The 21,591-nt window shown below is 36.6% G+C and overlaps 8 protein-coding genes across 8 annotated transcripts; 5 read left to right on the plus strand and 3 right to left on the minus strand.

Annotated features, from left to right (window-relative positions):
• Positions 1–2,663: 2,663 nt before the first annotated feature.
• On the plus strand, positions 2,664–2,966 carry RO3G_00188 (uncharacterized protein; the record flags this gene model as incomplete). Its single annotated transcript, XM_067654779.1, has 2 exons — positions 2,664–2,696; positions 2,784–2,966. The coding sequence occupies 2 exons, from the start codon at positions 2,664–2,666 to the stop codon at positions 2,964–2,966; spliced, it is 216 nt and encodes a 71-aa protein (XP_067510880.1).
• Positions 2,967–3,310: 344 nt separating this feature from the next.
• On the minus strand, positions 3,311–4,548 carry RO3G_00189 (uncharacterized protein; the record flags this gene model as incomplete). Its single annotated transcript, XM_067654780.1, has 5 exons — positions 3,311–3,536; positions 3,584–3,856; positions 3,901–3,987; positions 4,124–4,490; positions 4,536–4,548. 5 exons carry the CDS (start codon positions 4,546–4,548, stop codon positions 3,311–3,313), a joined length of 966 nt encoding a protein of 321 aa, XP_067510881.1.
• A 1,191-nt stretch (positions 4,549–5,739) lies between these two features.
• On the plus strand, positions 5,740–6,762 carry RO3G_00190 (uncharacterized protein; the record flags this gene model as incomplete). The annotated part of the gene is made up of 1 exon (XM_067654781.1): positions 5,740–6,762. One exon carries the CDS (start codon positions 5,740–5,742, stop codon positions 6,760–6,762), a length of 1,023 nt encoding a protein of 340 aa, XP_067510882.1.
• A 1,357-nt stretch (positions 6,763–8,119) lies between these two features.
• RO3G_00191 (uncharacterized protein) lies at positions 8,120–9,638 on the plus strand (the record flags this gene model as incomplete). The annotated part of the gene is made up of 3 exons (XM_067654782.1): positions 8,120–8,320; positions 8,370–8,810; positions 8,865–9,638. 3 exons carry the CDS (start codon positions 8,120–8,122, stop codon positions 9,636–9,638), a joined length of 1,416 nt encoding a protein of 471 aa, XP_067510883.1.
• A 307-nt stretch (positions 9,639–9,945) lies between these two features.
• On the minus strand, positions 9,946–13,868 carry RO3G_00192 (uncharacterized protein; the record flags this gene model as incomplete). The annotated part of the gene is made up of 9 exons (XM_067654783.1): positions 9,946–10,222; positions 10,279–10,422; positions 10,482–10,630; positions 10,683–11,010; positions 11,062–11,365; positions 11,451–12,086; positions 12,138–12,771; positions 12,826–13,670; positions 13,727–13,868. The coding sequence occupies 9 exons, from the start codon at positions 13,866–13,868 to the stop codon at positions 9,946–9,948; spliced, it is 3,459 nt and encodes a 1,152-aa protein (XP_067510884.1).
• A 988-nt stretch (positions 13,869–14,856) lies between these two features.
• RO3G_00193 (E3 ubiquitin-protein ligase RSP5) lies at positions 14,857–17,621 on the plus strand (the record flags this gene model as incomplete). Its single annotated transcript, XM_067654784.1, has 9 exons — positions 14,857–14,950; positions 15,005–15,092; positions 15,147–15,280; positions 15,343–15,613; positions 15,663–15,743; positions 15,798–16,823; positions 16,876–17,013; positions 17,068–17,463; positions 17,522–17,621. 9 exons carry the CDS (start codon positions 14,857–14,859, stop codon positions 17,619–17,621), a joined length of 2,328 nt encoding a protein of 775 aa, XP_067510885.1.
• Positions 17,622–17,730: 109 nt separating this feature from the next.
• Positions 17,731–18,470, minus strand: RO3G_00194 (uncharacterized protein; the record flags this gene model as incomplete). Its single annotated transcript, XM_067654785.1, has 3 exons — positions 17,731–17,772; positions 17,829–18,344; positions 18,405–18,470. The coding sequence occupies 3 exons, from the start codon at positions 18,468–18,470 to the stop codon at positions 17,731–17,733; spliced, it is 624 nt and encodes a 207-aa protein (XP_067510886.1).
• Positions 18,471–20,030: 1,560 nt separating this feature from the next.
• On the plus strand, positions 20,031–21,513 carry RO3G_00195 (asparaginyl-tRNA synthetase; the record flags this gene model as incomplete). The annotated part of the gene is made up of 3 exons (XM_067654786.1): positions 20,031–20,248; positions 20,301–20,415; positions 20,476–21,513. The coding sequence occupies 3 exons, from the start codon at positions 20,031–20,033 to the stop codon at positions 21,511–21,513; spliced, it is 1,371 nt and encodes a 456-aa protein (XP_067510887.1).
• Positions 21,514–21,591: the final 78 nt, after the last annotated feature.

Below are 21,591 nucleotides of genomic sequence, written 5' to 3' on the forward strand. Positions count from 1 at the left end.
ACGGATATTTATTGTCTTGATCCGCTTTAAGAAGGATAACATTAGCGAAAAGTTGTGAAGCACAGATCATACGAAATCTTTCACCAATTAAAACTTTATCTCCGTTTTATTGAAGAAAAAAAAAAAAAAATAGTGTGACACAGTTGATATGAATCCGATTCTGTATGATTCGATAAGAATAAAAACATTGTTTTTGTAAATCTGTTGAATATAAACCCGTTATCAATCTAAAAGCATAGACTATCTTGCTGAAGCTCTTATCAATGATTGTAAGTCATTTTACTTTTTTTTTTTTTTTTTTTGTGTGCGTTGATCTAATTCGCTAGTTTTAGAAATGGTTCTACTTTTAAATTGTTTTTGTTAAACAATCTTGTTAGAGGAATACAGTGTTTAGCCAATAACTTTGCCTAACATGATTTTTACTTTTGTATGAAGGTTTGGTTTTTGTAAAAATCATTTTCTGCTTTCCATTACTTTCTGTATATTTTTTTCCCTTGTTTGTAAAAAGTATCCATGCCAACTGTAAAACAGTTACAAGCGGAACTCGCTGCTGCCAAGACTGAAAACAATTGAATTAAATGTCAAAATGCCTCTCTTCTTGAGTGGCTAACTCAAGTTTTCTCCCACTATTGTAACCTCACACACCATTACCGCCACTGTCGCCCATCAGCCTGCTTTATATTCACCATCACAATCTAAACCTCCTCAGAAACGTCACCCACATCCAAGATCTGAATGGATTCCTCTTCAAACAACTGAAACACCTACAAGCGTATAAACTCTTCCACCTGCCAACCAAGTTTTTATATAGCTTTATATTTCTATTCGATGCCTGCCATTTTTAAACAAAGAAAAATAAATTATGAACCTTGGGAAAATAGTGTCAACTAGGAGCCAAGTTAGGTGAAATGACATTACCATAAATATCATATTTGAGCTTTCTATCAAGGACTACTCTTTTTTCAAAAAAAAAAAAAAATGCGGATGTTTCAATCTGGTTGCGTCTGTTTGTAAATCCACTGTAAGCTTCCTAAGGACACTAACCAACGCGTGTATGAACTATGTTTTGTTGCCAAAACAAAAATAGGGCTTCACAGTTAAACTGAAGATGAATCACCTTTTTATGACTTCAAGTTTTGTTTGTGATGGTTGTAGTTTTTTTTCTTTAATAAACAAAACTGCTATTTGAGACTAGTCATGTAGCCATTTGAGTATGACAGAACCGCCATTTGAACACAATAAAACATCTGCCCCGGATAGCGACTAAAACTGCCAAAAGCTTTTTGAGAATCTCAATCTGGCACTGACGGCACTGTATGAATTGGGGGGGTTTATTGGATGCATGATTTACTGGATATATAACGTTTTTTGAGGAAAAATAAAGATGATTTGGAAAGTAGTGAAGTTTTGACAATGATTGATAGGAGAAAGTTGAGGTAGTTTAAGATAGAATAAGCAGTGAAAGTAAGAGGGACATCAAAAGATAGTCTAATAGAAGCAGCCTTTGAGAAATCAGTCAAATTTGATGTTTTGAGAGCGGGTAATTTACTAGTAAAACGAAAATTTTCTTGATTGTGTCGCTGATGTTGCATATGTTCTTGGGTAGCAAGATTGAAAGCACATGGATGATGGTATTTTTTAATAGATACTTTTCTAATTATTTCCTTTGAACGTGCCATCCTTATCTGTCACTTAATAAAAACCCGAGCTCATAGCTCCTTATATATAAAAAAAAATATTTCCTTTGAAGAACCGGAAACAACTACAGTAAGGATAGCAATAACACCAGAATTAGCACTCTCGAACAAGGACTTTATCGTTCTTGACTTCTTCAAGATTTTTTGGGGTCAGGACACGTTGCACTTTATCAATATTTGGAGAAGCTTTCTCAGACTTTTTTTTAAACAATCATTTGTTTGAACCGCATTCGTAAAAGTGATCATCAGTTAAGAAAGATAAACAAGTATGTGAAAGTAATAGAAATTTTCATTCATCTTAATTTTTTATTTATTCCTTTTTTTTTTTGGACAACACTGTGATAATGAAAAAGTTGCTCGCTTTTCATTGCCAAAGGTGTTATTGATACTACTGTACTCCATGAGCTCAACCTTTATTTTATTATATGGCTTCCTTTTTTGAAACCTATTTCCCAAACAATGATTTCTTCACAGGTCTCTTCTTATCCCCTCCCCCCTCCCTTCTGTTCTTTTCTTTTTTCACCTTTGATCCTTTAAGGGATTTTTTTTAGCTTCTTTTACGCTCAGTTTGATCTGGCTTGAGTGATTATGGTATCTTGAAACACCGCGGCTCATTTAAGCATTTAAAAGTATTGCGTGATCTAATAATTAGAAAGTAACACAGAGATACTACGCAGTTACAAAGATATGGTTTTACTGCTGATTGCTTTAATCAAAAACAACTCTATCGGATGTGTAGATTGTCAGGTGAAGCGTCCATCTATTTTATGAATTCATACAAGATAGGTATCTTTACTAACAATCAATGATGAATGAATGACACATGCTGGGTTTATAAAAATATTTGTCACAAACTCTGTGAATCGCGTAAAATGGTTTCAGTTATTCGTCTTATTATAAACCAAGACAGCAACATAGTTTTACCAGACAAACCCTTTGTAATCTAACTTTTTAGATTTGAAAAACATGATGAAATCGACACACCAAACTTGTCTTACCGTAAATGCCAAGAGGGAGTTTATTAAAAAAAAAAAAATTACCAAAATGATATATAAAAGGATGAAACGAACATTTTATTTATAAAAGACTTTAAAAAATGCGTGGTATGTTCAATACAGCCTAATCATCCGAGTCAAATCAAAAAAATATCCTTTGGAATCAAGGGGGGGAAGCGAATGCGTAAGGAAAAAGGAAAAGCGTGCCATGGACACCAGAATGAGTTCTGCGGCAAACAAGAGCCGTTTTACAGGAGAAAGTGGCGATATTTGACACTATAGAACATCGGGTTCAAAGAGGATCAAACGTGCAGCGGGCCAACGACGGAATCAAGGGGAGACAGAATGAAAGGAAGGCAGGCTGTGATGTAAAATACAGTCTGTTTGAAATATAAAAGGGGGGGGGTTTTTTTTTCTTTTTCCTCATGAAAGAATGAAATCAAGTCAGCTAGGAACACTTTATTGTTGTGTGAGTCTATTTCATAAGAAAATAAAGCATTTCATGTTGAAAGAAAAGAACAAGTCTATTTCCCTAGATCATAAGAATAAAGTGCTTTATTTTAGTTGCGATGAAAAAGATAGACTTGAGCATAAAGTAGAGAGGATGAGGATGGTATGTTAAGCAAAGTGAGCTTGTGATCCTTCAACAGGAGAAGGGTCATCACAAATTGATTTCTCGGGTATAGGAATATTATCAGATATTTGACCTGTGGAAGGGTCTACTCTGGCCATTTTACATACACGTACTGTGTGTAATTGAGATAGGGTAGGAAAGGTAGGTAAGATTTGATATTTGAGTACACCACGGACTGTGAGTTCATAAGGGTATCGAATTAATAAGGACCTAAGAGGATGATGAATAAACAAAACAGACTGTTTAAGTTGGATTACCATCTTTCATTGCCACTGTTATCATTCCTAGTGGATCCTGGACTCTTGATCTGGATCTGACTGGTGGCTATGCTTACGGTAGGATGAAAGAAGGAACCTGATTGATAGATCAAGGGATCATCGAGGTGATAGATTGTGCCAAGGAATTCAGCAGGATCTGCACCAAGTTTGGTAATGTTTTGATCGAATGAGGAAGAGGTTGGGACATAATGACTTGAAGCAAACACACTGAATGCGGCTGTTGTCATGCTCACTGTCCACCAGTTACTGTTTCTATAGAAACCTTTAATATGTTTCTTGGATATGAAATAGGTTACCTGGCTCGAACATGTAAATTAAAGATCAATTCCTTTTGAGTACCCAAGACGTTTGAGATGGAGACAACTTCTACTTCACTTAATGGACTGGCGAATAAGATGATAAAGAATAAGGTAAAACAAAATGTGAGTAGGATGGCGATCAAGATGTACAGAGTCAAACAATTTCTTTTGCTAAATATAAAAAGGGTATGAATAAACGGAAGGGTTGAATGATGCTTACTTTTTTGAGTGATGATTGATCATGAGTCTCCTTTTGGTTGTACGTGACTTGAAATGATAATAATCATCACCGATTTGATGAAGAGGTGGAGAATAATAAAATGTGTTGTAGACCGGTCTAAGTTTTCTTGTGTTGATTTCTTTGATGGATGATGGTAACTCGGATAGGGTTGATCTCAACACAGGACGTCTTGAAGGTAATTTCTCATGAGAATATAGAGTGTTGAATGGAAGAGCAGTAGATGATTCACATCCATCTGTGTCAGTGGATGAATAATAAGGTTGTTGATAATAAAGATCAAAATCATGATTCCAGTTGTTATGCTTAGGTTTATCTCGATAGACATAGACTTCTAAATCATCAGAATCTATTCAATAAAGAATCAGTTGGGTTCACAACCTAATCCCTCTACCTTCAGCATCCATCACTGCATCACTCAAATTTTGTGCAAAGATATCAGTTGGATTAATAAAATTATTTGTAATGTTTGTCTTTTTCTTTCTTTTGATTGACTTTGTAGATTCACTTCGCTAAAAGAAAGGATAAGTGATGATGATGATGACTCAAAAAAAAAGTTTAGGTTACAAACAGTCATTGAAGGAAGGGTTTGTTGTTCTGGAAATACTGCATTTTCAACTATCAACTGTTTACTCGGTTTCTTGTTTAATAAAATCGAGTTGCGAGAAATACTCTTTTTTAACGTGGGTCGATTGGACATGCAAAAAAAAAAAAAAAAAAAAAAAAGAAAAAAAAAAGAAAGGAATTGAATTGGTTATGAGTTGCTTAAGTGATGTCCACGTGTGTGTGTGTATGTGACACTTGTAAACAAATGTATTCAAGATAGACAAGGAAAAAAAAAAAAAATAAACACTGGAAAAAAAAAAAGTCTTGTTCATTTTATGTAAAGAAAAAAAAAAAAAAAAAAAGGTACAAAAGTCCATCTGACACATGTAAATATTAAGTCACTTACTTTATGACGTCTTATTCCATAGAAAAAGGAAATCGTATGTTCTATTTTTTTTATTTCCCCACTTTGTAACCCGAGTGACTCTTTAATATATTTTTTGGGGGAGGGGAAAGACAACAATGAATCTAGAAACAAGAAATGGAGGATGATGAATGAAATCGACTTGTATCACCTTTCTTATGTCCAAAACAAGACCTTGACTGAGCCCATATACACGATGACAAATAAAAGGGGTAAAAGCCAATGGAAATCACCTTATAAAAAACTGAGTCATCATTGAATGAGTGCGTATGCCAAAAATAGAATAAAGTTATTTATTTATAAACCAATGAAAAACTATATAAATTAAAGAAAAAAGGGAATTGATTCTATTCTCTTTCTTTTTTAAATCATGTCCATCTAATTATCCCCCTCCTCACTAATCTATGCTATCCATCATTTGTAAAAAGAAACATGTTTGAATTATTATAATTTGCATCAACAAGAAATTATTATTTGTATACCAAAACAAAAGAATTATTATTAAAATCAATGATCAGCTCATTTACAACAAAAGATGAGGCCTATTGGTCTCAACTCGCTTCTTCCTTTGTTGATAAAATAATCGATAAAGAATATCAACTACTCGAAATACTCGGTCATGGTGCTTATGGCTGTCTATTCCTCGGTCAATCTCTCAAGGACAATAGTTATGTGGCCGTCAAGATATTGGCTAAATCTGCAGAACTTCAACCACTTCAACAACTCGAAATGGACATTCAATCTGAACTTAAACATCCTCATCTACTTGCCCTTCATCGTTTCATTCAAAGATCAAGATTATCTTTATATGATCATGGAACTCTGTGATCAAGGTGATCTCTTTGATTTCGTCATCAAGGATCAAGAAATTAATTTTGTACGTGAAGAGGGTCTGGTCAAGACTTGGTTTCATCAAATATTGGATGCAGTCGAACATATGCACTCTCAAGGTATCTATCATCGAGATCTGAAGCTGGAGAATATCTTGTTAAAGCAACAAGACGAGGATGAGGATGAACTCTACTGTAAGGTAGCTGATTTCGGTTTAGCGACACGTGAAAGATATTCGATGGAATTCGGTTGTGGTTCTACTTCTTATCTTGCTCCTGAACACTTTGATGACGGTACTGATTTGGTTCCTTATGATGCTGCTGCTTCTGATGCTTGGTCCCTTGGTATCTTACTCTTGGCCATCTTGTTTGGTAGGACGCCTTGGCAAGAAGCATCTCATATGGATCCTGCTTATCATCAATTCACTCGAAATCCTGCCATGTTGAAAGATGACTTGTTTCCTGAACTCTCTTTGGCTACCCTTCGTTGGTTACAATCTGCCTTGACTCCCAGTGGATCCGATCGTCCCTCAGTCTCTGTCCTCAAGGAACAATTCTTGGCTATTGATCATATCTATATTACCGAACAAGATCATCATCAACACACACTCGTCGACCTTTCTATTCCCACAGGTCCTAAACAATCCAATATGAACTCATTTGATTCCGCTTTCTTTAGTGGTGGTATGTCTTGGTCTGATATGGTTGAAGAAGAGGAAGAAACTAGTCAGCCTACAAAGATATTTGAATTGGACCATCCAAATACAATTCATGAAGACACTGATATCTTTGTTCACAGTGGTGAATCTTGGTGGCTTTAATCTTGTAAATAAATTCATAAAAATCACCCCCCTTTTTATTTAAAATATGCTCTGATCATTTTCTATTATTTGCTGTGAGAATAACCTTGACTTTCTTAAAAAAAAAAAGGTTACAAATCCCACTACTTTTTCAATTCATTGTAATCATCTAATGACTTGTACAAGCATGCTCTTTATCTGGTTGAATGGGCTTCCTTTAGTATCTTCACAAAGGACCGATTAGACGGCATAAAATACCCTACATCCTTCAGTTTGCTTTTATTTGATATTCCGACCCAATCTTTCCCATCTTTATGTTTCTAGACCTTTAACAAAAGCGCAACCTCTTTCTCACCATTTTTCTATGAAGGCCATCTTGTATCAAATAACTATCCGAAAAGCCTGCTGCCATCCCCTCCTCTCTTTCACTGACAACATTAGCTTCATCCTATCTCAATAAATCAAGAAAGGATGATAGTAACCAGGTCCCATCTCCCTTTCATTTGGCGCCTATTTATTGACACACATTGGATCGAATACCAACTGTGCAGCTATTGTCAGGAAAGGGGCCCAAAGGAGATTATATCATTTGCCTTTAAACACCAACCACTATTGATTGTAGCCATCAATCAAGTTTGCTTACTTGCTGTAGACCCTTTTAAACGGGCTCAGCATGACTTTTTTTTTTATACTAAGCCTATCAGTGAACTAGAGAAATCCTAAAGAGAGAGAGAGAGAGAGAGAGAGAGAGGGAGAGAAAACAAATGAATACATCGAGGTACCTTTTTGAAAATGAAATGTTGTATCGTTGTGTGCTGGCTCAGAAAAAAAAAAAACATGATTTGTACCCTAACAAAGCTCATCAAAGTGATCAATCCAATTCTTGTGAAACTAGAAATCATATATCAGTTTACTTTCCTAGGCATATCATTTAACGAATAATGAAGTACTTCATCTGTACTTTATTCAATACCTTTATTTAGTCAAAAAAAAAAAAAACATTCGAGGGCTTTTAAAGGTCAAGACAGTTTATTATTCAAATCATAAAGACACCAACTACTTTTTTTTTTTTGTGAATCCACTCGAAAGATCATTTACATAGTGATCACAGTGGACATCAAACTATTTGAAAGCAAACCACAACTTTATAAGTGCTTTGTAGTCTATAGAGATCTCTACGCAATCCACTCGTAGCAAAACTTACCTCGATCATTACCCTTTTCTAATAGGTCGTCAATCTATTTTTCCGAATAGGATGTGCCTGGGTAAATGCAACTCCGAAACCTTCCTCAGAAAAATAATCTCCGACTAAAAGAGCATAGTAAAAAATGGCAAAAAAAAAAAAAAAAAAAAAAAAAAAAAGAGCATCCAAAACCTCATGTCAATTATTTCAAGAGCCTTTTCAACCACTTCAGGGCCGTTCAAACTCGCCATTGTAGGAAGTGGTCCAGCTGGATTTTATACAGCGCATCGTTTACTAAAGGAATGGCCAAATTCACAAATTGACATGTTTGACGCTTTACCCGTACCTCATGGCCTTGTTCGCTTTGGCGTAGCCCCTGATCACCCTGAAGTCAAGGTAAAGAAGGAAAAAGTGAATTATCAGTGTTCTTAACTTTATTTGTTAGAATGTGATGGCAACGTTTGATAGAGTGGCAGAAGACGACCGTTTTCGTTTCTTTGGGAATGTGTCTATAGGCTGCAGAGAGAGAGGATTGGACATCAAGGAACTTCAGAATCATTTTGATGCTGTTCTTTTGTCCTACGGTGCAAGTGAAGATAGAAAGATGGGAATACCAGGAGAAGACATCTATGGAGTGGAATCGGCCAGGAGCTTTGTTGGCTGGTACAATGGACATCCTGCTTACAGAGACCTCAAGTTACCACTCGATGATACAGATACTGCTGTTGTCGTCGGTCAAGGAAACGTTGCTCTGGACATTGCCCGTATCCTTCTTAGTCCTATTGATGAGCTTCGAAAGACAGATATTACAGAGTATGCCCTGGAGGCTTTATCAAAAAGTAAAATCAAACATGTTCATGTCGTAGGAAGAAGAGGACCTGTTCAGGTAGAGAGAAAAGTTGAAAAGCAAGAGGATCTTTTTCACTTAAACGTCTTGTAGGTTTCTTTCACTTCAAAGGAATTAAGAGAACAGATGTCTCTACCTGGAGTAGCATTCAAGGCAGACATGGATCTCATTCGCCGTGAGATCGAAGCCTCAGAGTCCATCATGAGTCAAAACAGACCGCTGAAACGTCTGATGGGCCTACTCCAAAAGGGCTCACCCAACCAGAACACAGACAAGTCCTGGTCCGCCAAGTTCTTGCGCAGCCCGATCGAAATCCTGGGAAATGCGGATCGTTCGAGAGTACGAGGCATCCAGTATGCCCTCAACCGATTGGAAGGACCCCTGGATCAAAGAAAGGCCGTGGCCACGGGTGAATTCGAATCGGATGCATGCGGTGTGGTGTTGAAGAGTATCGGATACAAAAGTGCGCCTATACCAGACGTACCGTTCGATGCTCGCAAGGGCATCGTGCCCAATCAGTATGGTAAAGTGGTGGATGGCGAGAAGGAGGTGCCTGGGATGTATGCCGCTGGCTGGCTAAAACGCGGTCCGACGGGGGTGATCGTGTCGACCATGTCAGATGCCTATGAGACCGCAGACACGATCGTGGATGATTTGAAAAATGGAAAGGAAATGCTTCAAGGAGGATCCAAGGAAGGTGCGGATGGATTGATCCCTACCTTAAAAGACAGAGGTATTGTGCCAGTTAGTTATTCGGACTGGAAAAAGATCGAGGCTGCTGAATTTGCCTTGGGAGGAAGGTTGGGTAAGCCTCGCGAAAAATTTTCTAGAGTTGAAGACATGTTGTCTGTTCTCGAAAGATCTTAAGCTGCTCATGGCCTGTTTATCAAACTTATAACCTGGTTGTACTTGTGCTTTTCTCTTTCAACAGTCAAATTATAGATCTTATTGTAAATGTTAAATTGACTTTGTACTAGTAATAAACAATATTTTAAAGTGTATTGAGACTTTAACAAAATCCAATTTTTTTTTGTATATTAACGCATAAAGGTCTAGATAAGCAACCAAAATCTAGTCAAAATACTATGTAATCAATACAGCTGTACTGGTAACATATGGATGTGGAAGAAAACAATGTTGTAAAACTTTATTTTGTGCTTTACAAAAAAAATAATTATCTTCTGCCAATTCCTCTGTCCTTATCACGAACTGAAAAGAACATGGGGCCCAATTCGGCTAACCAGTAAGGATCGACTGCTGTGACACACTGCATATATTCTTTAGACGTCAAAACAAGTTCATGATAAACAACATAGTCGGGTGTAAAACCAGCACCAAACAGAGCGCTTGTTGGATGAAGATGACACTTCATACCACTTCTACAATTAACATATTCGCCAATGCCTTTAATTCTAGCAGCTTGATGGAAATAGGCAGAACAAATACATTTACTATGTAAACATCATGTTAATTATCATTAAGAATAAAGTAAATATAATCAATTTACCGAACAATATCCCAATCCGTTCCACAAGAAAGATATGGCATCTTGATTGTTTTCATAATATCCATCAATTGTGATCTAACTTCACGAGCCTTACGCATAGCTTTAGCATGAATAAAATGTTTGGTACACCAGTCATCCCGATAACTAGAAAAAAAAACGTCGTGTTAATAAGGATTCTAGATGATGGTCATATATACTCTTACTGATTAATCTTCCATTGAGTATATACATGGAGCAAAGTGAGATGGTCACTTTCAGGAACAAAGAACTTTTCTCGAGCAGCATCAGATTCCTCCATACGTTCTTTGGGTCGATAGAACACAGAAGGAACAGATAACATTGATACAATCGTCTAATTAGAAATCACTTGTTATTATTTTTCATTCGTGTTTTATCTTGCTTACCAAAACTTCTGCAGTACAGCCGTGCTCTTCAGCAGCAATCAGCATCTTGGCAAGCGATGGATCAACTGGGAATTCATTCATTTTTCCACCTCCAACCGTCAGGTCTCCCATATCATCAAATGCACCAAGAACCCAAAGTTGATACATTGAGTTCAAAATATTATCTTGAGGAGGGGGGTCCATAAAGTCAAACTCTAATAGATTCTTCACACCAAGTGACTTGAGTTGCAATACAACACTTGCAAGGTTTGTTCGTTGAATTTCAGGAATGTTATTTACAAACATTTCATTTCTAAACGCTTCTTCAGTGTATAAACGATAAGCGACGCTGCAAAAAAATATTAATAAACTTAGTTAGACTTCTTCTTTTGTTTCTTACCCTGGTCCAGTTCTGCCAGCACGGCCACTACGTTGGTTTGCATTAGCCTGACTGATAGGCGTTACCTGAAGAGCATCCATACCAATACGAGGGTTATATACTTTCAGTTTACAGTAGCCGGTATCAACCACATAAATAATACCGTCCACTGTAAGAGAAGTTTCGGCAATATTTGTGGCTACAATCACCTTACGTGCATTGTTTTCAGACCTTTGGAAAATTTTTGCTTGAAGATCAGCAGGTAATTGAGAATAAATTGGTAAAATGGATAAAGGAGGTGGATTGTCAAGTTGTTCAAGACGTTCTAGTTTACAAAAAAAAAAAAAAAAAAAAAAAAGAAGTTTAGTTCTTATTTCAAAAAAAAAAAAAAGGCGTTGCTGAATTTTTACCTGCCAAGACTGTACATGTTGTTTCGATATCTTCTTGACCAGTCATGAAAATCAATATGTCACCTACTGGCTTAGACAAATGAATAGCCAGTGTTTGTTTTACTGCACTATCCACATAATCTTCGCATGAAGTTTTACTAAACATAACATCTACTGGGAAGGTACGACCAGGGATATAGAAGCAGGGTGCGTTTCCGAAAAAGCTTGAAAATCTTTCTGCATTCATTGTGGCAGAAGTAACAATCAGCTTCAAATCCCTTCGTCGTGTAAGAATTTTTTTCAATAGACCCATCAGGACATCAGTATTCAATGCACGTTCGTGAGCTTCGTCCATAATAATGGCACTATACTGATCTAAATCTGACGATGTCATGGACTCACGTAGCAAAATACCGTCAGTCATGTATCGAATAAGAGTCTTTTCAGAAGTTTGGTCTTCAAAACGAATTGTATAACCCACAGTGTCACCTAATTCACATCCCATTTCTTCAGCTACACGCTTTGCAACAGACATAGCAGCGACACGACGAGGTTGAGTACAACTGATTTTACCGTATTTAGTATAGCCGTCTTCATGCAAGTATTGGGCCAATTGAGTGGTTTTACCTGAACCAGTCTCACCTACAATAACGACAACTGTACAAATAATTAATAAATAGCTCATGCCAGTCTGTCTATTTTATATACCTTGATTGTCTCGAACAACCCTCAATAGATCTTCTCTCACAGCAAAGACAGGCAAATACTCACGTTGCTCTCTCATCGTTCGTGTACGAGCAAAATCACTTACTGCCTCGGAAGACTTTAAATGACTAGCAAACTTGGAGTCTGCCTTTGCATCTCCATCTTCTTGAACTTGTTCTTCTTTTTCTTTCGATTTGACTCCCATCACATTTCCTAATGTCGTTCCGGCAACATCAAATTTGGTGGCCTTGGCTCTTTCAGCTTCTGCTCTTTTTTCTCTTACAAGTCTGCTTCCTTTACGTGAAATGATTGCCATGTCTGATGTTGGGTCCCTTACATGCTGCACAGCTTCCAATTGCTTTGTAAAGACAGTTTTACCGCTCAAAAATGCTGGTTTGATGTCATGTACAAGTAAATGAACACGATTTTCGTTCTCCTCATCAAAATCAGTATCAACTTCTATTCTCTGAGCTACACCCGAACTAAGCATTCGACTGGCTTCCCACATATCTGTATCACGATTGTATTGTGCTTGACGAGCAGATAATTTTTTCATTTGTTTTTGTGCCAATTCTCCTTCCTTGTTACTGGTGTAATCTTCATATTGAGAAAACGGATTATGTGTTTCATCCACAGCCTAAAATGTATAATATTAGTTTTTGAGAATAAAACAAATGTGTTGATCACCTACACCGCCATCTTCCATCTGGTACCATTCTCTATCAAGCTGTGCTTGTTCTTCTTCCCATCTTCTTCTATCATTTTCATCGCCTTCGAATTCCTCAGGATATTCTAATGCTAATTCGTCATAGGCAGTCGACCGAACTGATGGAGTCATCGACTCCCAAGATCGCCTTGCAACTGCAGTTGCATTTCCAGTTGATTTTCTGCTGTATCCACTATCACGTCGCATAGGTGTCATATTGCCTGGTGTGTTTCTTGGTGTAAACGAACCTGGGTTTCTGCTTGGTGTCATTTCAGTCCACTGGCTACGCTTGAATAGACCACCTCGTCTAGGTGTATCGGGAGGAGGCATACTATCTCTGTCACTGGTTATCGAACGTCTGTCTTTCTTCTTTCTCTCTTCGAGTCTCTTTAATGCACTATCAGACACACCGCCCCCATGAGAAGGTGTCTCCATTCGCTGCGGTCGATATTGTTTATATTTCGTAATTCCTTCATCCACTTCATTAACACCTTTTTCTTCTTCTTCCCAGTCTAATTTCACTTTCTTTTCTGTCTTGTCTTCTCTGCTTTTGGCTTGGCGCTTTTTACGAGCAAGCTCTTCTAAACCTAGCTTGGAGGGTGCTTTGAAAATCGGTCTTTCCTCATCCGTTTTGGAAGATTTATTTTTTGCTGTGATCAAGCCGCCAGGTAAATCGTTACCTAAAAAGAGGACTTCGCCTCGGTTTTGATCTTGCTGAACCAATTTCGAGTTTGCTGAAGATGGCTTTTGTTGATCTCTTTTGTGATTTTGGATTTTAATATAAATGTCATTTAAAAATGTTTTACTAAATCGACCGAAGGTGCTACATACTTTTTTATAAAATGGAATTAGGAAAAAGAAATTTATATGATCACCTTTTATTTACCTTGACTAAACTTTTCAAAATCTTTATTGTTTTCTGCAAACTGGACAACCTTTTTTGCAATCAAGTCGTTTGGGTTGGTTAAGTTCAATGCTCTTGAGATATCAACAGCAATGTCATGAATAAACGTGTTGTCTTCGGTCATTAATCAGCTGTATACAAACAAAAATGAGAAGAAAAAAATAACCAAAAACGTCACGCTCGCATTAAATGAACTTGGAAAACTCAGCAAAATCCAGAACTAAAGCATGTTGTGCAAATCAGTGTACAAGAAATTACAGTTTGCATAATAGTCTACAATAAAGCCATGTGCTGCAATTTGAAACGAACAAGGTTAGTGTATATTGCAGTAAAACCCGATCATTGAACACCCCCTTTGACAAAGTGGGCTCATAAAGTGCCTTTTTTTTTAAAAAAAAAAAAATGGAGTTACACGGATGAAGGGATGACATATCATTGTCGAATAAGATTTAACCATCCTCTTTGACTTTTTCGGTAGATAATCAGAGCCAAGTGTTGCTTTGTCTTGTAGATTTCAATCACATACTTTTTCTTTCACTCATTGTATTTAAATAAAGAACAATATTAGTATCAATAAAAGCAAACTCTCATCCAATTGTAATAGCCGCTCAATCAGTTTTTCAACTAGCCCACTTTTTATCGTGCCTGTTCTTTTTAAACATTCCTGGTTATTTTTATGACCTGAAAGAAATTTTGATATTATAAAATATACGCTGATTGTTATCGTCATATTCAAGAAATACATAATCTTATATCAATTGAGTATAACCAAGAGACATATAATGAAAACAAATACATTTAATCGAACCATTTTTTGTTGCTGCAACCATACTTTGTGTACCCTTAAAAAAACGTGCTTTTTCGATCGAGTTAACAAACAAAATTTCTTTTGATTTTATTGGATATTTTTGATCTCCATAGCCAATGAAGGTGGAATGAGTTCAAAAAGACAAAGTTCAAAAGCCACGGATGAATTTGATTGGATCATGGTTCCTTTATAAGAACCAGCAATGAGCTCAGCTTTATTTTTATTTTATTTTTGTTGAAAAAAAGGAAGCCATCTCTCTCTCTCTTTTGTTCTATTTTATTCTTTTGCTACTAAAGGGAACATTATGCCAAGTTCAACCAGGACTGTACGGCTGACAGTGATTGCAGCTGATGGTCTTATCAAGAAAGACCTGTTTTTTAAACTGCCTGACCCTTTTGGTATAATAAAAATGTATACATTTTTTGTATGTTTAAATGACACATATTTCGTAGCCGTTGTTACTGTAGATGGAGAACAAACACATACAACTACAGTAATGAAGAAGACACTTAATCCATATTGGAATGAAAGCTTTGATTTGTAATATAGAATATATGTGATGTTTGATAATATATTAATCATACGACAATATAGACAAGTAACGAACAACAGTGTTATAGCAGTTCAAGTGTTTGATCAAAAAAAGTTCAAAAAGAAGGATCAAGGATTTCTTGGAGTGATCAATGTTCAAGTGGGCAGTGTATTTGACATCGAAGTGGGAGGGGATGGTAATTGTTAGATGATTACAGTTTATGTGGGCTATTACTCATTGTTATACGATTGAATGTAGAAATGTTAACATTAGACTTAAAAAAATCAAATAATCATGATGCAATTCAAGGAAAGCTTATTTTAAATCTTTCTACAAATATCAATGCTCCTATTCGTAATGGAACAAATACCCTTGCTTCAGGCTCTTCTTCTATTCAAAACATTTCATCATCCAATAATACACAACCACAGCCATATAGTGAAGCATCAATAAATAATAATACCAATAATAATAATAATAGTAGCAGCAATCATAATTCAATTGAACAGGACAATGATTTACCCGAAGGGTAATATTTTTAAGCATATTTTATCTCGTTTAACTAAGGTGTATTGTAGTTGGGAACGAAGAGTAGATCATTTAGGAAGGCCTTATTATGTTGATCATAACACAAGAACAACAACATGGAAAAGGCCATCGTAAATATAAATAATATCTTGTGCGACTAAATCTAATTATACCTATGCATATAGAGCAAGAACAGCACAAGATCAACAAAATCAAACTGAATTAGAAAGACGTAGACACAATGCCCGTGGACTTCCTGAAGAACGCTCAACGGCCGGAAGTAGTTCAGCATCCTTTGAAACACGTCAGTCTCTTCCTCAACCTCAATCTCAACCTCAATCTCAATTAACAACACCAAGCCAAGTGGTCGGAGTACAGAACAATATGACAACCGCTGGTTCTGGACCTCTCCCACCAGGTTGGGAAATGCGAACAACAGCAGAGGGTCGTCCTTACTTTGTAGACCACAACACACGCACAACAACCTGGGTTGATCCTCGTCGTCAGCAATATATTAATACAATCGGTCCCGGTTCCAACTTGCAAGTACAAGTACAACCCGTTTCTCAATTGGGCCCACTTCCTTCAGGTTGGGAAATGAGACTGACAAGCACAGGCCGTGTATACTTTGTGGATCACAATACCAAGACAACCACCTGGGATGATCCTCGATTGCCTAGTAGCCTTGATCAAAACGTACCACAATATAAACGTGATTTCCGTCGCAAGCTGATCTATTTCCGTTCTCAACCTGCTCTTCGTCCTGTGCCTGGTCAGTGTCACATCAAGGTGCGTCGTGATCATATATTTGAAGATGCTTATGCAGAAATTATGAGACAAGTTCCTGCTGATCTCAAGAAACGTTTAATGATCAAGTTTGATGGAGAAGATGGTCTTGATTATGGTGGACTTTCAAGAGAATTCTTCTTTTTGTTGTCGCATGAAATGTTTAATCCATTTTATTGTCTATTTGAATACTCGGCTCATGACAATTATACACTTCAAATTAATCCTCATTCAAATATCAATCCTGAGCATCTGAATTACTTTAGATTCATTGGGCGCGTTGTCGGTTTGGCTATTTTTCACCGTCGATTTTTGGATGCATTCTTTATTGTTTCTTTTTACAAGATGATTTTGAACAAGAAAGTGCTTGTAGCTGATATGGAAGGTGTAGATGCTGACTTTTATAGAAGTTTAAAATGGATCATGTAAATATACTATATCATATGCTTATAACGTATTCATATATTTTCGTAACAGTGACAATGATATTACAGATGTTCTTGATTTGACATTCTCCGTTGATGATGACCGGTTTGGTGAGGTAGTTACAGTAGATCTCAAAGAGGACGGAAGAAATATTGAAGTTACTGAAGAAAACAAGAAGGAATATGTTGAGTAAGTATCTCTTGCTATTTGGCTACACGTTCTATTAACTCAACCTGTAAATAGCCTAGTAACAGAGTGGCGTATTTCTAAACGTGTTGATGAACAATTCAAGGCATTTAAGGAAGGATTTAATCAACTTATTCCTCAAGATTTGATCAATGTGTTTGATGAACGTGAATTAGAACTTTTGATTGGTGGTATTGCTGAAATTGATGTGGATGACTGGAAGAAACATACGGATTATAGAGGATATACTGAACAAGATGACGTTATCCAATGGTTCTGGAAGTGCATCCGTAGTTGGGATAGTGAAAAGAAATCTAGATTGTTACAATTCACGACAGGTACTTCACGTATTCCAGTCAATGGATTTAAGGATCTTCAAGGCAGTGATGGTCCCAGAAGATTTACTATTGAAAAAGCGGGCGAAATAACACAATTACCAAAAGCCCATACATGGTAACTACTGCTGATTGTTTGGTTATTCTTTAATACTCATTTTCTTATTTTTTTTTAGCTTCAATCGTATTGACATGCCGCCTTATAAAAGCTATGAAGCTCTTGTTGCCAAGTTAACAATGGCAGTAGAAGAAACGATGGGCTTTGGCCAAGAATAAGAAAATACAGATATAAAAAGAAGACAAATGTGTACATATTTCCCTTTGAATATTACATTTTGCTTGTATATATTTCTTTTTAATAATCTTTTTTGTACACGAAAATAATCTATGCAGATAACATAATTCCAATACCAAATTTGCTTTGACCCTATAAAAGAATGATGAGTGTGTAAAAAGGTCATTTCCTTTTCTTTTAATACGAACCTTCATATGATCCAAGTCACCGCTAATAAGGAAAGAGAAGCCAGGTGCCATCTTTTCTTCCAAAACAGCAGATACTCTACCAGTTGTATCAATTTGGCCTCTAAAAGTGGCTTGTCTAAAATCGAATTTACCACCCACAGTGGCCACAGCCTCTCTACGACCTCCTTGAGCCATCAAGTTGAGTTCGACACCGAAATCAACCTTTTCATTAATACGTTGATAATAGCTGGTTTGTATCGCTCCCATGCCTTGGAATTGTACAGTTGCAATATAATCACTTCCAGTATATTTACCAACCAATGACATCGCAGTCTCTTCCATATCACGCGTAGGACGTTGCAAAACGATTTCGCTTCCTACCACTAATTTTTGCGTAACAGATTGAAGATAAGAAGCCATATAAAGACCTGTCATCTCTAATGGATTGGCGTTCATTGTCTTGAAGTTTAAGGAATAATCTGATCCGTTCACTTCTTGTTCTAATTGAACCATGGAGTGACCGGGCATATTAGTAAACTATCATATATAATTAGTTCTGATTTTACTATATTTCTTTTTAATTACCTGGGCCATAACCTTGGTCACATATTTAGGTGACCAAGCATGTCTAAATACACCATTCAAGTTTGTATCGTTATCCATGGTGCCTTGTAACATAGTCTAGAAAAAGTTTTCTTTAGTCTAAAATCCACGCATCATTTTCATGCCTTGTTTTACTCTTTCAGTCATATATCCAGACATAAAGTTATACATAGGTGGCATAACTTGAGAGCCTAAAGAAAATTGATGTTGAACGTGAAAGTTGGCAGAAAGCTCTTTTACGATATTGGCTTGAGCACCATCAAAAAGATATGCAGTAGTGAATACCTCTAGAATGAACATTCTTTCTTGTTAGCAATACACATAGATATGCCTTATTCGAAAAAAACCTTTTGTTACTTCGCCGTGAAGTCTTTCAAACTTTCCGGGGCTAGGCAAGTTAAGGCGTCCTTTGTGGTATGAAAACCAAGCAGGCCACTGGAGCGGATTCCAAGCAGATCCTGTAGGCTTTTGGTCTTTAAGACCAAAATTACCAGAAAGAGGTGTAAACAGTCTAGGGGTGGCAGGCGTGGTTTCTGGTGTGGCCATTTTGACAAGCTGATGTTTGAGAAAAAAAAAAAAAAAAGTCCTAAAGTGGAGGGGTTTGGATTAAACCACTGAGAATTGTGACTTTTTTGCTCATGCTTTATTATCCTTATTTACTAGGTTTTGCATTTTTATATTGAATAAAGATAAGTCACAAGAGAGAGGTGCGCTTGGAGTCGAGTTGAATAAAGGAACAAGAATGAAAGATTAGGAATTAAAAGATAGCAAATCCTAGAATAAACAGTAATAATTTATCAAAAGATGATATCATACAAGGTATCAAAACTAGCTCCATGCTGCTTCCTTATTTCACATCTGAATCAAGGAAGATATAGACAGTAGATAATTGAGCTATGGTGAGGGATATTGCGTGATGTTGCCAATAATCAAACTTCGCTGACGATATGAACTTCCTTTAATGGTTCTATTACCATAATACCAATTCATACCCCTTTTTTCTTTATATATGACAGAAACTATACTATCTTTAATAAATAATAAAAACATTACTTTTTATACAATTTTCTAACAAGCTGTTAATGTTGAAATACTATCTGTTAGAAGGCTACTTTTACTGTATGATTGGTTGCTTTGCTCTGATAGTTTAAATAATGAGCCAAAAAGATATATCTAAAGGGTAGTTTTACTGTCAAAGTCTTTCATAAAGTTAGCTCCCACGTTGAAACTTCAACACACTCTTTCTTCTTATGTAAAGAGTATTCAACTTCATCTCAGTCTTGGTATATATATATTGCTTGTTGCATCTTCCTTTGCTAATACACTCTGATTATCTATATGTCCTACTAGTTAATTCCAACAATGATCAATTCTGGCTGATATCACACAGTGAATATGGTACCTAAGGGATTCACTTACAGATCATTGATAAGGTTTCATAGGTGTATCTGTTTTTTATGTCTTTACTTACATACAGTAAGCACATAACAAAGCAGAGGCCCTCGTCCTTTCTTTTTTCCAATTTCAGCAGATAAAAAAACCTCCCTGGTTCATCTTAATATAAAGATCTGCTAAATAGCCAATCAAATGCCGAACCTTTTTTTTTTTTTTTTTTTTGACATGCATAGATTACAAAAGACATTCTATTCAACAAAGTCCATTTTACCTAACAGGACAATCAAGTCCATTTTAGAAAATGAAACCAGCAACAGCAATGTTTCAATCACTGGCTGGATTCGATCTGTACGAAAGCAAAAGCAACTCAGTTTTGCTACTGTCAACGATGGTTCGAGTTTGAAAGGAATACAGGCAATTTTGAACAATGAAGATGCCCAATCGTAAAAAAAAAGAACTTTTATTTTAATGACACAATTATTCATTTTAAAAAAGTTTGACAACAGGAGCTTGTGTAAAGATTACAGGATCATTGATGGACAGTCCTGGTAAAGAACAAACAAAAGAACTTCAGGTGGAATCTGTCAAAGTATTAGGAGAATGTGATAGTGTAGGATATATACATAACACACTAAAATGACAACAAAAAATCTAATCATTTCGTATACAGACCTACCCTCTTCAAAAGAAACGCCATTCAACAGAATTTTTAAGAAGTATTAGTCATTTAAGAATGCGCGGCAATACAGGCAGCGCCGTACTTCGCGTTAGAAATGCTGCAGGAGAAGGCTTTCACCAATTTTTTAAAGAGCAAGAATTTATCTTGACCAATACACCTATTTTGACAGCTAACGATTGTGAAGGCGGTGGAGAAGTTTTTAAGGTGCACACAAGCGAAGAGTTTTTTAAGAAACCAGTTTATCTCACTGTCTCTGGACAACTTCATGCTGAGACTACTGCCTCAGCCATGGCACGTGTCTACACCTTTGGACCTACCTTTCGAGCTGAAGAATCACTCACTTCGCGGCACTTGGCCGAGTTTTGGATGCTTGAAGCCGAAGCGGCATTCATTGATCGTTTAGATCCGCTCTTAGACTTGGCTGAAGCCAGTGTACAGGACACAACACGATATGTGATGAAACGATGTGAAGAGGATTTACAATTTTTCAATCAGTGGGTTGATAAATCACTTTTAGAAAAACTACAAAAGAGCGTAGATCAGCCCTTTGTAAGGATGAGCTATACAGAAGCTATTGAAGTATTGCAAAAGCGTCAGCACAAGTTCCAGTTCCCAACCGTTTGGGGATCAAGTTTGCAATCTGAACATGAAAGGTATCTGGCATCAGAATACTGTCAACAACCTGTGTTTGTGACGGATTATCCTGCAGAACAGAAACCGTTCTATATGCGAGCCAATGAAGATGATGGCAAGACAGTTGGTTGCTTTGATCTTTTGGTGCCCGGTATTGGTGAGCTGATAGGTGGTTCTTTGCGTGAAGAACGCTATGAACTATTAGAACAAAAAATGAAGGATGCAAAGATGGATTTGAACGAATATCAATGGTATTTGGATTTACGAAAATATGGTAGCGCTCCTCACGGTGGATATGGTATTGGATTTGAGCGATTTATGCTTTGGTTAACTGGACTTGACAATGTTAGAGAAGTGATACCAATGCCTAGATGGTTTGGTCACTGCAAATATTAGAAAATAAACATCTTACACAAACAAAAAAGAAGTATATTTTTATTTCAAGGTAATTCAAGTAGACATGTTTTGGTGAGT

Source organism: Rhizopus delemar, genomic scaffold (assembly GCF_000149305.1).
Source record: "Rhizopus delemar RA 99-880 supercont3.1 genomic scaffold, whole genome shotgun sequence".
NCBI classification, from domain to species: Eukaryota; Fungi; Mucoromycota; class Mucoromycetes; order Mucorales; family Rhizopodaceae; genus Rhizopus; species Rhizopus delemar.